Below are 16,812 nucleotides of genomic sequence, written 5' to 3' on the forward strand. Positions count from 1 at the left end.
GAAGGAGGTGGGAGGCAACAAACCCAGGGACAAGGGAACAAAGAGAGATCTAAAATCAATGGTGAGGAGAACATAGAATGCCTGCTGGGGTTTGATCAAGTGCAATGTAACCGAGAAGAGATGCAGAGAGCCGAATGAAGGTCGAACATGATAGTGGGACAGGAAGAAAGGAAAAGGAAATAGAGGAAAGAACTAGGAGGCAAAAGACATTAATAGAGGTATGAACATAGGCATGTACATATGTAAATATATTACTATATAATGATAGGGATGTAGGTCTTTGTGGGTTTTTTAGAGGTTAAATATTGAGGTAATGAACATTGGGCCTCTACCCAAGTACTCCCTTAACACAGGAACACTTTGTTCTAATAACCTGGCATTCTGTGATGCTCATCTTTCTGACACAATCGCTGGAGACAAAATGGGTGCATAAGCTAATGTGGTAAAGAAAACTAATGATGCCCGACTATTACAATATATAGCATTTTGGGTCTTAAAGACTTGAAGTTAAACAAGTGGCCGTCTAGCAGGGAAGCAACAAAGCCCACATGGAAGAAGCACACCAACCCCTGTGATCATGAGGTGTTGACGAGATCAGGTTTCAGGCATCAGAAGACCCAAAACAAACAACCATTTTGATGTGAACAAGGGGGGTCAGAATGTGGACCTAAAGCCCACCTGTAGACAATTTGACATTCCCTCACAGAAGGGTCATGAGGCAAGGAGGAGCCAGCCAGGGTGCAGTTTAGCACTGATGGAACACAAGCATTCCTCTAGTTCTTTAATGCTTCCTCTTGCCCACTATCATGACCCCAGTTCTACCTTACAAATCCAGCTAGACCAGAGCATGTACACTGATACAGATAAGAGCTCTCGACACACGGAATCCAGGACAGATAAACCTCTCAGGATCAATAATGAGAGTAGCAATACCATGAGGGTAGGGGGCACAAAGGGGGAACCAATCGCAATGATCAACATACAACTCCAAGCCCCCTTTAAGGGGATAAACAACAGAAACATGGGTGAAGAGAGACAATGGATGGTGTAAACTATGAAAATTAAAATAATTTGTAAATTATCAAGAGTCAGGGAGACTGAAGGGGGAAAAACGAGCTAATACCAAGGGCTCAAGTAGAAAGAAAATGTTTTGGAAATGATGGCAACATATATACAAATGTGCTTGATACAACTGATGTATAGATTGATATAAGAGCTGTAAGACCTACCAATAAAATAATTTATTAAAATTAAAAAATTAAGATTGTTTAAAAAGAATCCTCTCTGACAATAGTCGAGAGATGTGAATAGCCATACTATCAGAAAAAGAGCATTGTAAAGTTGACTATAGTAGATACAGCTAGGTTTAAAAGTAGCACCTTATTTTATCTTTCTTTTGACACTTAAATTTGTTCTAGTTTTCAATATTTTCTGCTTTCTTTTTAATTGAGATTTTTCTCTTTCATTTTGTCATTGTTGTTGATTTGTTGTTGTTGTTGTTTGATTTTGGTTTGTTTTCCTGTATATGAAATCCAGGATAGGTAAATCTATAGAGACAGACCCTCGATTAATAATTACTAGAGAAAAGACAGGGGAATTTAGAGAGAATTGGGGAGCTAACAACAGTAACTACAAGAAAGAAGAAAATGTTCTAAAATTGGTTGTGGTGATGATTGCACAACTCTTCTTAATATGATTGAATTATTGAGTTGGATGATATGTTAATTAGTAAAAACCGATTTTTGATTTTTTTATAAATCATGTTTTTAAACTGATTGAGAATAATTAGATAGATACTGATCATCATAGATTTTAATAACTAGATCTACTTTATCACTAATACTGAAAAAATTACCAGTGTTTAAGGAGCTAATATTTAATAATAGCCTTATTTAAAAATCTAATTTCTTTCTTAATAGAACATTCTTTTAATGAATAGTAGAACTAACATTTTCTTGGTTAGAAAGGGCAAATAATATCAATGAGGTCATATTAATTAGGAATATAAAATGGCACACAACCACTTCAGAAAATTGTTTGGCAGTTTCATATAAAGTTAAATATATACCTACCATGTGATTTAGCCATTCTAGTCCTATCAATTTTCCCAAGAGTAATGAAAGAATACCTTCCCATAAAAACCTACACACAAATATTCTTATACAGCCATCAATTCACACAAATATTCTTAGCAGCCTTATTTTTCATAGCCCCAAACTAGAAACAACCCAAATGTCTATCAAAAGGCAGCTAGGTAAGTTGTAGTATGTATGTACAGTGGGCTACTACTCAACAATAAGACTGAATGAACTTGTGATATTGTACAATATGGATGAATCTTAAAAAAAAACTTATGATGAATAAAAGATGTCAGGCCCAAAATAGTATATACTGTATAATTCCATATATGTAAAATTTCAGAAAATGCAAACACCCACAGTGACAGCAAACTGGTCAGTGGTTACTGGAGATAGAGGAAGTTGCATGGCATGTGCAAGGAGGGGCAGCAGGTGCATGAGGAAGCACTATAGCATGTTGGAATATGTCCATTATCTAGAACGTTGCAATAGTTTACAGGTCTATTAAAACTTACAATAGGCAGCTTATTAGGTCTCAGTTTTACCTCTGTACTAAACTGTTTTAAAAAGCAAAAAACAGTGCTCGTGGGGGGAAAATGCACCCAGTGAATTACTGCTGCGTGCCTCCTGTTATTGGTTGTCCTTGCGTTGATTCCAACTCATGGCAAACTGTGTGTACAGAATAGATCTAAGTACCATATATACGTGGATAAGCCGAGCTTTCAGCACATTTTATGTTTGTGGTTAAATTAAGTGCCTCGGCTGATTTTTCGGTCAGCTTATACTTGAGTTGATAGGTACTCCATAGGGATTTCAAGGTAATGACCTTTCAGCAACAATCGCCAGGCTGGTCTTTTAAAGTACCTTTTAGTGAGTTGAAGACGTTTGGCTAGTCTTCAAACACTTAACTATTTGCACCACCTGTGGACTTGACATAACTACCTAAATGAGTAGTCTTTTTAGAGGAGCTGTTTTAAAGATTGTTCTTGATTCCATTCCAACTCGTGATGACTTCAGACACACTGGTTCCAGAGTAGCACTACTCTCCACTGAGGTTCAGTGGCTGTATCTTCCGGAGATGGATGTTCAGGACTTTCTTCAGAGGTGTCTGGGTGGATTCAAACGGCCAAACTTTCCGTTAGCAGCTGAGTATTTAACCCTGTGTTCCACTCAGAGAGTCCAGAATTTAAGAACTATAATGCCCAATACTGACGCAGATGCAGAGCCACCAGAAGTCTCATGTAGTGCTGGTGATGATTCATTACAGGACAGCCACCTTGGAGATTTACTTTGTAATTTAGTATAAAAGTAAATTTTACACTTACTAAATGACTCAGCACTCCCAATCCGAGGTACTTACTAAAGCCAAAACTCACTACTTTGATTCTGACTTATAGCAAGCTCTCTATGAAGTTTCTGAGGCTGTAAGTCTTTATTGGAGCAGAGAGCCTCCTCTGTCTCCCTGGTGGGGGTGGGGGTTTAAACCACCAACCTTGATGTTAGCAGTCCTAATCCGTACCTGGCAGCACCACTGGGGAATAGATACAGAGAATGAAATACTTCTCAGCAGGAAAGGGCTCCTGGTGGTGTACTGGGTTTGTTTGCTGAACAGAAATGAAAAAATCTGAATTCCACAAAAATTTGGACATGACTAGTATAATGGCTTGCTAAATAATCTCCCGGAGCCCTGGTGGAGCAACAATTAGGTATTTGGTTGCTAATCTCACAAGGTTAACAGTTCAAATCCTCTAGTGGTGGCTCCACGGGAGAAAAACTTGATAATCCTCTTTTGTAAAGGTCACAACTTGGAAAACCCTTTGGGGCAGAGCTGCTGTGTCACACGTGATTACTATGAGTCACTATGACACCCAACAAGAGCTGTAAACCACCAAAACTGTAAACAGCTTAAGTGTCCCTCAACCTTAATATACAAACCATGGTACATCCACATTATGGACTACTACTCAGCAATAAAAAGAATCAGACTACTGATGGATGAAAAACTATGGGTGGATTTTAAATAGTCCATCGGTAGTTTAGTCCCTTTTATTGCACTACCCAGCCTCAGCCCACTGTTATCAAGTTGTTTCCAACGCTTAGTGACCCTATGGGACAGAGTAGAACTGCTTCCTAGGGCGTTTAGGCGGTCAGTCTTTAAGAGACCAGACAGCCTCATCTCTTTTCCATGGAGCAGCTGATGAGAGTTTGAGCTGCTGCCCTGGCCAGTCAGCAGCCCAACCTGTCATAACCACAGGAGTTCTTATTGCTCAGTAGTACTTCATGGAAGGATGTATCACTCTTTATCTGTTCTCGGTTTAGGGATGTTTTAGTTATTTTCAGTTTTTATTTTAAAATTAGTACCTGCCTTTGGGTGAAAATGCAAGCACAGTTCATAAGAGCAAAGGGCCTTCCTAATCCCAGGTGCAACTGCTGTTGTTATTTGTCATATTTCCTTCTTCAATCCCGTTTACTACACACATTCTTTCCAACACACAAACCAATATACATATAAATATAGACATACATGTGTATAATTTGGGGAGGGATGGTTTTTTTAATGAAAATGTAGATATTTAAAAGCTTTTGTTTTTACAAATTTCACTGTCAAATCAATGCTGACTCCTAATAGCAACGGCCCCGTGGAAGGTTCTGAGACTGTAACTGTTTATGGGAGTAGAAAGCTGTCTTTCTGCCAAGGAGCTGCTGCTAGTGGTTTCAAAGTGCAGACCATGAGGATGGAGCCCAGTGCATAACCACTACACCACCAGGCCTCCATACAGATCAACCTTATTATTATTATTTCAGCAATTTTGTATCCTCTGATATGAACATTCTTAATTGACATCCGTTCTTCCATTGTTGAGAGTTACATTATCTCCATTTTCCCCATATTACAAATAATTCTGCATGAATATTTTATATAAAAAATCTTGTTTCTCAAAAAAAAAAAATCTTGTTTCTCTTGTTTGAGTTTTGCTTTAGATCTCTAGAAATGGAATTACTAGGTGTTATGGATTAAATTGTGACCCTGAATATTCATGTTCTAAATCTTAGCTTCGGTGCCTGTGGTTATATAATTCTAAATAGTTTTATTGACCATGTAAAGGCATTCAACTGTGTGGATAGAGCATAACAAAGTATGGAGAAAATTATGAAAAAGGAGGCGTCCAGAACACCTCAATGTGCTATGCACATCTAAGAGACCAAGAGGCAGTCATTCAAACAAAATTAGAGAATAATAAAGCAAAAAACAAAAAAAACCCTCAGTGCCATCAAATTGATGCTGCCTCATCACGACCCTATAGGTCAAGGTAGAACTACCCCGAGAGTTTCCAAGACTGTAACGCGACAGTAGAAAGTGCCATCTTTCTCCCAAGGAGTGATGACGGTCCGGAGCTGGTGGCCTTTGGGTTCGCAGCCCCCAGGCTGCATGGTTTAAAATCAGGAGAGCTGTGCACCCGTGTTGTATCCTTTCAACATCCTTACTCAGTCTGTATGCTGAGCAAATAATCTGAGAACTGTACGAAGAACAGGCCATCAAGATTGGAGGACAGCTCATTAATAGCCTCTGACATGCAAATACCACAACCTTGCTTGCTGAAACAGAGGACTTGAAGCACTTGCTGATGAAAATCAAAGACTGCAGCCTTCACTATGGATTAAACATGAACCCAAAGAAAATAAAAATCCTTACAACTGGGCCATTAAGCAACATCATCATAAATGGCAAAAAAAAATTGAAAATTTCAAATATTTCATTTTATTTGGATCCACAAAATCGATACCCATGGAAGCAGCAGTCACTAAATCAAATGATGCATTGTGCTGGGAAAATCTGCCGGAGAAAACCACTTTAAAGTGTTACAAAGCAAAGATGTCAGAGCTAAGGTGCACTTGACCCAAGTCATGATATTTTCATTACCCTCATATGTGTCTAAAATTGGACAATGAAGACCAGTGTAGAACTGGTGCCTTTGAATTATAGTGTCGATGAAGATTATTTTATGTACCTTGGACTCCCAGAGACAGAAGAAACCTGTGTTGGAAATAGTAAGGACAAAATGCTCTTTTGGAGCCATGATGGTGAAACTTTTTCTCACATATTTTAGACATGTTACCAAGAGGGACCAGTCCCTGGAGAAGGATACCATACTTGCTAAAATAGAGGGTCAGTGAATAGGAAGGCCCTAAATGACATGAATGGTGCTGTGGCTGCCACGGTGGGCTCCATGATAGCAGGGATTATGAAGATGATACAGGAGCATCAGTGCTGAGACTTGATGGTACTCGATAACAAGAATGAGACTTGATGGTACTCGATAACAAGAATGATCCAGTTTGGGAATGGGTTTTTATTTTTTCACTTTCTTATTGTTCCCAAATAGGTTGTACCAATCAATTTTTACTCACCAAATATTTTATAATATTGGACATTTTAGATGGCATAAAGCAGGGCTCCTCAAACTTTTTACACAGGGGGCCAGTTCACTGCCCCTCAGACCATTGGAGGGCCAGACTATAGTTTAAAAAAAACTACGAACAAATTTCTATGCACACTGCACATATCTTATTTTGAAGTGAAAAAACAAATGGGGCAAAAACACCCGGCGGGCCGAATAAATGTCCTCAGAGGGCTGCATGTGACCCACGGGCCGCAGTTTGAGGATGCCTGGGATAAAGTATAAGGTTTTTGCTTTAATATATTTGTTGTTTTTTAAATTCCCCTCTGAATCAAAACCCATCAATATTCTGCCTTCAAATGACACACTTCAAACTGACAAACAAAAACAGATGAAGAAGCAAAGGATAGCAAAAAATCTTACCAAGCTAATGGCAACCAAAGCAAAGGCAGCGGTAGCAATATTAATCTCTGATAAATTAGACTTAAAAGTCAACAACATTAGGAGAGATAAGAATGGACACTGCATAATTATCAAACATATAACCATGATAAACATGCACACCCAGTGAAAGACTCTCGATGTACATCAACCAAATACTCTCAGAGCTGCAAAGAGAAATCTCCAGATTGACAATGATCGTGGGAAACTTCAATACACCACTCTCAAGGAAACACAGAGTATCAGGTAGGTTCTCAATAAAGGCACAGAAGAGCTAAACAACACAATCAAAAAGCTCACCCTCCTACATGTAGACAGAGTACTCCAAATAACAACAAAAAAATACACATTCTCTAAAATTCCTCTTCTGGTAACAAATCTTATGCTTTATTCCTGATTAACAACATCTTATAAGAATGAAAAATAAGGTCGTTATAAATAAAAAATAAATATGTATGCACATGTATATTTTACCAAAATACTGTTATTTATTTCTAAAGAAGGCACTATGATAAGTTCATTTAAGAAAGACAATTTCCATTTTAAGTGTTATAACTTAATTGGAATTTTTTCTTTAATCATAGAAAACCAAAATTTTAATCTTTGCCCTTTTTTTCCTCTGCCAGTCTGAGGATTACTATGACATGCGGCGACTGTATACAATTTTGGGTTCTTCCCTATTTTACAAGGTAAAGTAAAGCTTGACGTTTTTATAAATGCCCAACTTATATGAACAGAACTAGAGTAAATTTTCTGAAACTTTTGAAAACATGAAAACATGTATTCATCTTTTCTCTAAATGTATGTATTTTATGAATAAGATTTTTAAAAAAGACATATCTCCATACAGATAGGTATTACTTAAGGTTGATTTGGGCTGCATCTGACCATATACATGCCCATGATCTTTTTCTTTCTCTAACCTGGTCTCTTACAGCATTGGACTAAAGCTCTGAGTGTGGATTCTTAGGCTTTGACTGCAGGCAGCTGGCAGTGCCAGGAGTTGCTGGGCCCAGGCTGTTCATACTACTCAGGCAGGCAGAATGAGCTGCTGCTGCTGCTGCCAGCAGCCATTCCTCCAGCCTCTCTCAGTAAGTGCTGTCGCTGCAGCAGCGATAGCAGCTGTGATGACAAGGACAACGGGAGGAGGCTGCCATAAGATTTTAATACTTTGTTTATAATGTCCTATTTCACAGGGCATATTGTGGACGTGAAGTGACACATACCTGTATTTGTAAATGTAGTACATGTTTGTGGTATTACTACATTCTAAAATGTTTACAAATACGTAAAAGAAAAAATCAAAAACCCAAATATGTAAGAGAGAAAAGCACTAGTTTTCTTTTACAATTGGGTGTTTTTTATCTTATCTTAAAAATTAACCCTGCATCTTTAAGGAAAATCTTCTAACATTAAATAGTTGACTTCCATGTACAGCAAAGTAAGCAACAAACTTTTATAAGTACTTTCCATTTTTATTATTAAAATCAGTCAAAACCCATCTGAAGATGAGAGTAGTAGGGTACTCAGTAAAAAGTCTCTCCTGTCTGTACCCCCAGGTCCACACTTCACCCCCATGAAGGTCTGTTCTTCCTCATGTTACCACCTCAGTTACCTCAGATTAATGCTTTCAGATAAATGTTACTATGTGCTACAGTCTACATGTTGGATTTCTTACCTTGAATCTTTGATCTCCAGCTTGATCTCAGACAAAGCATTTATCCTTCCTGTATTTTCACTCATTCCCTTTGAAACGGGGTTATTATAAGTCAACTGAAGAAGTGTCAGTAACAGTATTAGAAATATATTATGGAATTACTGCTCATATCAGTACTGACTTTTGCTCTTTTGGGTTCAATCCAAGGGATATTTGATATGCAGTCATTTGCCTAAGGATGATCTTAATGATATTGCTGCATACTGTCGCCACCATTGCCTGCTCCCTTTAGCAGCAAAGCAAAGAATTGGTCAGTTGGTAATATGGAGAGAAGTGTTTCCTCAGCATCACCTCCAGCCTTCTGAAAACTCAAATACGGAAGTCTTTCCAGAACCAGAGGGGCGGTATTTTCTACTAATTGTCGGTTTGGTAAGTTTACCTTGACTCTTTCCTCGGGATTTCTTCTTTGCCATGTACTGCTTGTCTAAGTAAATACATAAGCAAACATAATTACTTAAAATTATGAGCATGTCAAATACCAGGGTTGAGGAATGCATTCTTTGCCCCTTATGCCTCTGTATGGAGAAATTTCTTATGAGAAATATTAATTCAGAAAAAAATTAGCATGTTCTAAAACTATTTTCTTCCCATTTTTGTAGTGGTTTTAAATTTGTAATGTGTTTTGGGAAATAGGACGGTGACATGAAAATGTATAGAATTAAAAATGAAACATATGTCGTTATAAATGGAAAAACTTAAAAATAATTGCGGCTTTCTAAATGTTACTTAAGGAATTCCATGTACAGAGAGGAGTTGTTGACAGGTATATCAGGATAGGGTATTGTGAGTGTTGCTTTCAAGGGAATGAAGAAGCACGGTGAGTAACCTAGAAAGAATAGCGAAGAAGGAATGTTTAATAATCATTACATATCTATGCCATGTGTCCATGTGTTAATATTATAAATGTGTATGTCCATATTGTATGCAAAATTTTCATGGTAGATAAACCTATATTAATTTTTCTTGTAGAGGCATTATACATTATGTGTCCTATTAGAAGCTGGGGGCTGTGCATCCAAAGCTATTGGGAAACCTGGACCAGACTACATATATGTGGATCAGGTTAAAACAACTCTTCACCAGCTGGCAGGAGTAGATTCCCGCGTAGAGGAAAGGCTAGCATCTGCGCCAACTCCCTGTTTGTCTTCTGCGGACTGGTTCCTTACTGGCTCACGTGACAAACTAGATAGTTTGACAACCTCACCCATCCTTAGTAGGCTACAAAGTACTTCCAAAGTAGCAGCCTCTCCAACCTGCAGAAGAACACTGTTTGACTATTCCTTAAAGACACACAAGCCCAGTCCTTCCCGGAGCATTGGCGGTTCTGACAATGGTTGTGATGGTGGAGAAGGTGTTGGCATTAGTCCCCACACTGATGCAGTGTGGAAGCAGAGAGAATCGCAGGGTTCTGATGGTCCAGAGGTAAGTGGTGCTTTGAGTAAGGTGTAAGCTTATTCAAGTGTGTGCATTCTGGGATAGTGTATCATTTCTCATTTTAACTAGCAGTGTTTTTAATCACTGTTGGCAAACCAATGATTTAGAATTTTAAAGTACCTTTAAGAAAATATATTACAAAATAAAACAGGAGCCTTTTGATAACTAGGACCGTCTGGTTAAGAGTACTTTCAGGTAGTTAAACTCTTGAATCCTGCTTTCCAACACTATCTCTTCTTTATTTCTAGTGACAACAGGGAATGTACTAGCTATAGGGCATTTAGGTTTAATTAAATAGCCATTATAATGTTTAGCAAAAACAAAAAGAAAATTAGAAACCACAAAATGTGTGTGCTTCAAAAAGTTCATGGGAAAACATCATTTTTTAATTTATTTTTATTGGCATTTAATTCATATGTCACACAATTAAGTAGCTCCATCTATGGAGAACAGTTGTGCAATCATCACCACAGTCAATTCTAGAACATTTTCTTCTTTCTTGTACTCAGGAGCTCCCCATTTCCTGCCCCACAATCTCCCCTGACATGTCCCTAGGTGATTATTAATCCAGTTATTGACTAAATTATGTGAAGCCCTTTTGTCTCTACTCAAGAATTCAAGATGTAAAGGTTTGTAAAGAGAATATTTGTATATGTGTATTGACCTTTGTTGCAAATATATCCATAAATGTGGTGGAACATACAGGGGACAAAACTATGAAAACGTCCTAGCCAGGCCAAGTACCTTGAAGGAGTGGGTCACTGAGACTAGAGATTAGGACTGTAGTCTTGAGGGATTCCAAGGTCAATTAGCATAACATAGTTCACAAAGATAATGCTCTGCATCAAAAGTTCCCGATTTATTTGACCCACTTCCCTTCTTTCACAAAAAAACAATTAACTCAGCACATCTCTGTCAATTAAAAACTTTTATACAATAGCCCATAATTCAAGATAAAATTTAGGAATCATCTTTGCAGCAGCCCCTGGATCAGAAGGTGGTATCATCCACTGTGGGAAACATTGCTCTATATTCTACTTTGGGTAGTAGAAACTGGGTTCTTAAAATCTCATGAGCAGCCACCTCAGGTACAACTAAGAGTGATGAACATCAAAAACATACAGAAATAAAGTCCAAGAAACAAATAGGCCACACAAATCCTAGCCTCTACAACCATGAGACGAAAGAACTAGATGGTGCCCAACTTCTATGAAAAGGATCACATTCGAAGGTCCTGCATAGAGTGGGAGAAAAATGTGAACAGGACTCAAATGTGGAATAGAATAGGTCTACAAGGGGAACAATAACACTAGAGAGAAAGCACACTGTAGAATAATCAGCCATAGGCCATCAGGAGGGGAGCATTTACCCAATGTCAAAGTTCAGCAGTGTTAGGAGAGTGTAGAGACTGGAAACACAAGAGGTTGGATGAATAGAGTTGCACTGAGAGAAGTGCAATGAATGAGATGAAGCAAAATGTGCATGAATTTTTTAATGTAAAACTGATCTATGTAATCCTTCACCTGGTTCAATATAAAAAGTTACCAAAAGAAAATTCACCCACTGAACAAATGTTGATTGTGCACCTACTAGGAAGCAAGAGACATGCTACACAAAAGAGATTTAAAGAATACAGCACAATCCCTGTCCTTAAGTATGTGAAGTGTCTCGGGAGGGAGACAAGCTTGCATACATGATTATGACAAAACTTAGTAAAAGCTTCCTATGACTGGCGAGTTTTCAGAGAGAAGCATGCCTCTCTGTAACATGCCTCTGGGCTCACTTTTAGCAAAAGATAAGCCAAAAGGCACAAATTACCATAGAAAATATTTAAAGAAAACATTGCAAAAGAGCAAGTCATTCGCGTACATCGATTTTTAATTTCTAACTTAAATCTCTGCTGTTTGATTCCATATATAGAAAAGCAGACAGGTACTAATATCCTTAATCATATTTTACAGGTCACTAAAAAGAAGTCTACTCTTCCAAATCCATTTCATTTGGGGAACTTGAAAAAGGAGCTATCAGAAAAAGAATTGGAAATATATAATACAGTGAAGTAAGAAACTTCCTTATCATATTCTTTTTACATTCAGACTCTTTTTCTTTCTTTGCGTTTAAGGAAGTTTTGCAATGTAAAAGTAAAATTTTAAAAAGTACATAGAAAGTTTATTCACCATTTATAATTATGATATATCATAGGTATTAAAAGCAATGTTTATTCCATTTATTAAATGCTTTTCATTACACATTTAGGAACATGAACATACAAACATATTTAAATATCAAAAGAAAAGTATTTTTTATGCTTTCAAAGACTTCCTACTGTGATTCGGATGAAAGTTTACAGAACAAACCAGTTTTTCATTCAACAATTCATAGACATTTTGTTTGATGCCATTATACCCACAGTTTAACAACACTCTTCCACTTCATCTCTGCTTCCCATTTTCATTGTTTCCTCCTTCCTTGCTGTCCCTTCTTGCCTTGGGAACTTTGCCTCTGGGCCAGTGCTGCTCTTTTGATCTCACTGGTTAATTCCTCTAAGCAGTATGCACTTCGCTGGTGTTCTTTACCTTGTACACTGGTCTGTTCTTGGCCTGAAAGCTGGGTCACAAGAGTAAATTCCATTCCAGGCCTGAATGGTGGTGGTTTGTTTTTTTGTTTTTTGAGTTCCATTCCACAAGTGTACTCCCACTTTTTCCAGGACCTTTTTAAGATCATTTTATTGAGGGCTCTTATAGCTCTTATAACAATCCATACATCAATTGTATCCAGCACATTTGTACGTATGTTGCCACCATAATTTTCAAAACATTTACTTTCTAGTGAGCCCTTGGTATCAGCTCCTCTTTACCCCCCCACCCTTATTACCCCTTGATAGATTATGTTATTATTATTTTCATATCACACCAACTGCTGTCACCCTTCCCCCATGTTTTCTGTTGTTCTTCCCCCTACAGAGGGGTGTATGGTAATGTGTCGATCGTTGTGATCAGTTCCCACTTTCTCCCTTCCACTCCCCACCTAACGCTACTCTTCTGGTATCGCTAATCCCACTCTTGTTCCTGGATTCTATGTGTCATGAGCCCCCATCTCTTATCTCTACCTGTGTACATGCTCCAGTCCAGTCTGAATTGAGAAGCAGCCCTAGGGTCATGATAGAGGGGGATAAGGAAGCCTCGAGTAACCAAAGGAATATTGTGTGTTTCATCGATGCTTTACTGCACCCTGGTTGACTCATCCCTTCCCTGTGGCCCCTCTGTGGGGGGATTGTTCCATTGTCTACAGATGGGCTTTGGATCTCTGCTCAACCCCCCTTGTTCTCAACAATATGTTTTTGTTTGTTATGTGTCTTCTGATGCCTGTTACCCGGTCCTCATGATCATGATGGCAGTGTGCTTCTTCCGTGTGGGCTTGTTGCTTCTTTGCTGAATGGTCACTTGTTTAACTTCAGGCCTTTAAGACCCCAGATGCTATACTTTTTAATAGCTGGGCAGCATCTGCCTTCTTCGCTACATTTGCTTATGCACCCATTTTGTCTTCAGCAATTGTGTTGGGGGGATGAGCATCTCAGAATGCTGATTTTTTTAGAACAAAGTGTTCTTGTATTAAAGGAGGGTATGAGCAGAGGCCCGAAGTCCGTCCACGACCCTAGGGTATTGCCGTATAAATATATGTACATAGGCCAATACCTCTATTTTTGTGGCATTAATGTATTTACATGTGGACACACCTATGCTTATACTTCTATCCATTGCTTTGCTTCCTAGGTCCTTCCTCTGTTTCCTTTTACCTTCCCCCTTCCCCACCTTCCTCTTAGGATCTCTATCTCCTCCTTGTTGTTGACTCTATTTCCCTAGTTGTTCCCCTGTCTATGGTGCTGCCTGCTCCCTGCACCCTTCCTCCACCACCTTCTCCCGCCAGTTCCCCCGGGGACTGTCAATCCCACTGCTTTTTCCTCGGGCATCCTTCCCATGCCTATCTTATATAAGTATGCAGACCGACTATGACATCGACCAAACAAAAAGAAAACAAAAGATGGAAATAAGAAAAGGAGAAGAAATATACATAATTCCAGGTCTGTTGGCTCACCTTCATGACTATCTCCTCACTTGTCGTGGGGAACACCAGGAGCTGCCCCTCCCGGCCTGAAGTCCATTTGGGGGGCTCTCTAGAGGCTTCGTAGCTTTGCTTTGCTCTAGTTGCTGATCTGTTATGTTCCCATCTTGGTTTGCCCAGCAGTGGCGGGTTCAGACCACACTACCTCCCCTCCATGAGACCCCAGAATTGTCCTCTGTTGCAGTCTGCTCCAGTAGGGACAACATGACACCACCTGTTGTCGGCCCCACAGTCCCCTCTGTGTCCCAGCAGCTCCCCGTAAGGACATCTCCTAAGGGCCTGGTGTGCCAGCATGGAGTCCAGACCCGCTGTCCCTTTTTCTTCTTTATGCCTGGTCTGCTTCCATGTGGGTGTGGCATGGTGGCCCCTCTCCTCAACCTGTAGGTTTAGTGTTGTTCTCTAGGGAGGGGGTCAGTTAGACTCTGGTTGGGGCCAGCCCTGTAACCCTCTCTTTTCATGCATTCCTCCACGTGGCCACTTGGCCCTCATGGTTTGGTGCACTGTACTGGGTTTGTATGCCCACTCCTAATTCTGTGGTGACAAAACCAGTACTCTCCTCCTGGGTGGGTTAGTGCCCTGCCCCACCCCCATGTCATCATCTCACTGTCACCCCAAGTTAGAGCTTCTTATTGCTAGATGGCTGGTAGGTGCTATGCTGTACCTTTGCCAAAATACTCATTCCTAATGTCTGAGTTATGGCTTGTTTCTCTCTGGTCCTCAGCCTCCCAGCCACATGGCCCCTTGGCCTCTGTCCTTCTTGGGCAAATGTTACAAAGCTCCTTTAGCACTTATAAATGCCCAGAGGGCAGCCCACTCTGCAGCCTGCCTCCTGCCCAGAGGCACTGGGCTTGACTGGTTCTGGAGCCCTGTCTTATGCTTTCACCACCTCCACTTCTCCTCAGAGAGCTTTCAGAAGAACTCTGCTCTCATGAATCTTTAGTCTTGGTGGTCGTGAGATGCTCTGTTCCTCTTTGGGGGATGGATGGCTCACTTTATACCTAGTGGAATAGTAGAACTGACCAGTCTCTTCATGGTAGTCTCATACACCCTATTTGCATGCTCCATTCAATCATTTGTTGGGATTTACAAAGACTGGGTAGAAGAGCCAAACTGAGTAATGTCACTTCACTGCACTACTGCTCTGCAATTTATCTTCATTTTTTGTCATGTAAAAATAATGTTTTCTATATATTTCACCCTGTCTCTAGCAAAAGGAAGTTTTTCTCCAGGACAGTGGTTTAAATATATAAATTTGCTTCTGATTTGAATCATGGGCTCTCCTATTTTAAAAGGTGTTAACATAGTATATTTATTACTCATATTAGTAGGGAGGATGTTCATGCTGTGTGGTTAATTTTAAAAGCATGATGTAAGACACTGCTGATTTGTATGTATATGTTTTTGTGAAATATGTGATATTTAAAATAACATGTACAACATGTTTTATTCAGAAACCAAGTCCTATCCATTCTGGATCCTAATAGTTTTGGAAACAATCTAAACCTTACTGATATTCCACCTAGTTCCTGTACCCATTTTTTCTCACCTAGTTTACTGTAATCGCCTTCCAACTCCTAGCCTAACCTGAACTACCCTGGGTCGATGTGCCACTGTACAGTGCCCTTTTCCTGAAGAAGAAATCTGCTTTTATGTGTGTTTTTGTGCAAATCTTTTACTTTTCTGTTGGGTAACTGCTTGTTTGAGGATTTTAAACTTTCCATTAATATACACTGGGTGAGTTTATGGTTTTCAATAAATAAACTTGCTCATTGTATTGTTTATAATTCAGAGAAATATTTTAAAAGATAACAAAACTATTAATTCAACACTCCTCCCCCACACCCAACCATAAAGGAATATCATTAATGGTTCCTTTTTAAAGAATAATTTCTGTTCTGTCCGTTTTCTCGAATGAGAGAAGTATGCGAATTTGTAGGTACAATACTTGCCTTTCCACCCTTTCCCTGGCCTCAAGAAAGCTGAAGGCCAGGAAAAAGGGAGGACTTTTTCTGATCATAAAAAATGTTGCCAGTAAGTCCATTCTGACTCACAGAGACCCTATTATATAGAGTAGCACAACCTCCATAGGTTTACTAAGGAGGATGAGGATGAGGATGAGGTGACTTGCAAGTGAACTGGTATTTATTTATCCTTGCAAAACATGTAGCATTTGGCTCCCTGAGGAGAATTCATACTGCCCTAGCCTGCACTTCACCTTCAATTAAATTTATAGCCCAGTTTCCTTTCCCTGATTTCATTAGTAATATCATATTGTAGATGAAAGTTTAATAAAACAACAAAATTCAAAATATCATGTTTACTTACATTTATTCTTTTTTTGTCTCCTCAAGATTGACATCTGGTCCTGAGAACACACTTTTCCACTATGTTGCTTTAGAAACAATGCAAGGGATTTTTATTACTCCTACGTATGAAGAGGTGGCACAACTAAGCAGCTCTGTCCACCCTCAGCTAATAAGGAATTTCCATCAGTGTTGTCTTTCCATCCATGCAATTTTCCAACAGACGTTGGTGGAAGAGGTAAGGCACTTCTATAAATATTGTTTGTTGACAGTTTCACTTCCAGTTCTCTGAACATTCTCTCTAGTTCTTTAGCCAA

At 39.2% G+C, this 16,812-nt stretch overlaps 1 protein-coding gene across 1 annotated transcript in view; it reads left to right on the forward strand.

Annotated features, from left to right (window-relative positions):
* INTU (inturned planar cell polarity protein) overlaps positions 1–16,812 on the forward strand; it is a 98,118-nt gene that overhangs the window by 73,531 nt on the left and 7,775 nt on the right. Inside the window, exons 9-13 of the mRNA XM_030884786.2 lie at positions 7,546–7,608; positions 8,784–9,005; positions 9,606–10,079; positions 12,032–12,129; positions 16,544–16,733. Coding sequence (XP_030740646.1) covers positions 7,546–7,608; positions 8,784–9,005; positions 9,606–10,079; positions 12,032–12,129; positions 16,544–16,733 — 1,047 coding nt within the window. The remainder of the gene's footprint in view (positions 1–7,545; positions 7,609–8,783; positions 9,006–9,605; positions 10,080–12,031; positions 12,130–16,543; positions 16,734–16,812) is intronic.

The sequence above is a fragment of the Echinops telfairi genome, unplaced genomic scaffold (genome assembly GCF_000313985.2).
Source record: "Echinops telfairi isolate 266 unplaced genomic scaffold, ASM31398v2 ScPeMD7_14;HRSCAF=57, whole genome shotgun sequence".
Lineage (NCBI taxonomy): Eukaryota > Metazoa > Chordata > Mammalia > Afrosoricida > Tenrecidae > Echinops > Echinops telfairi.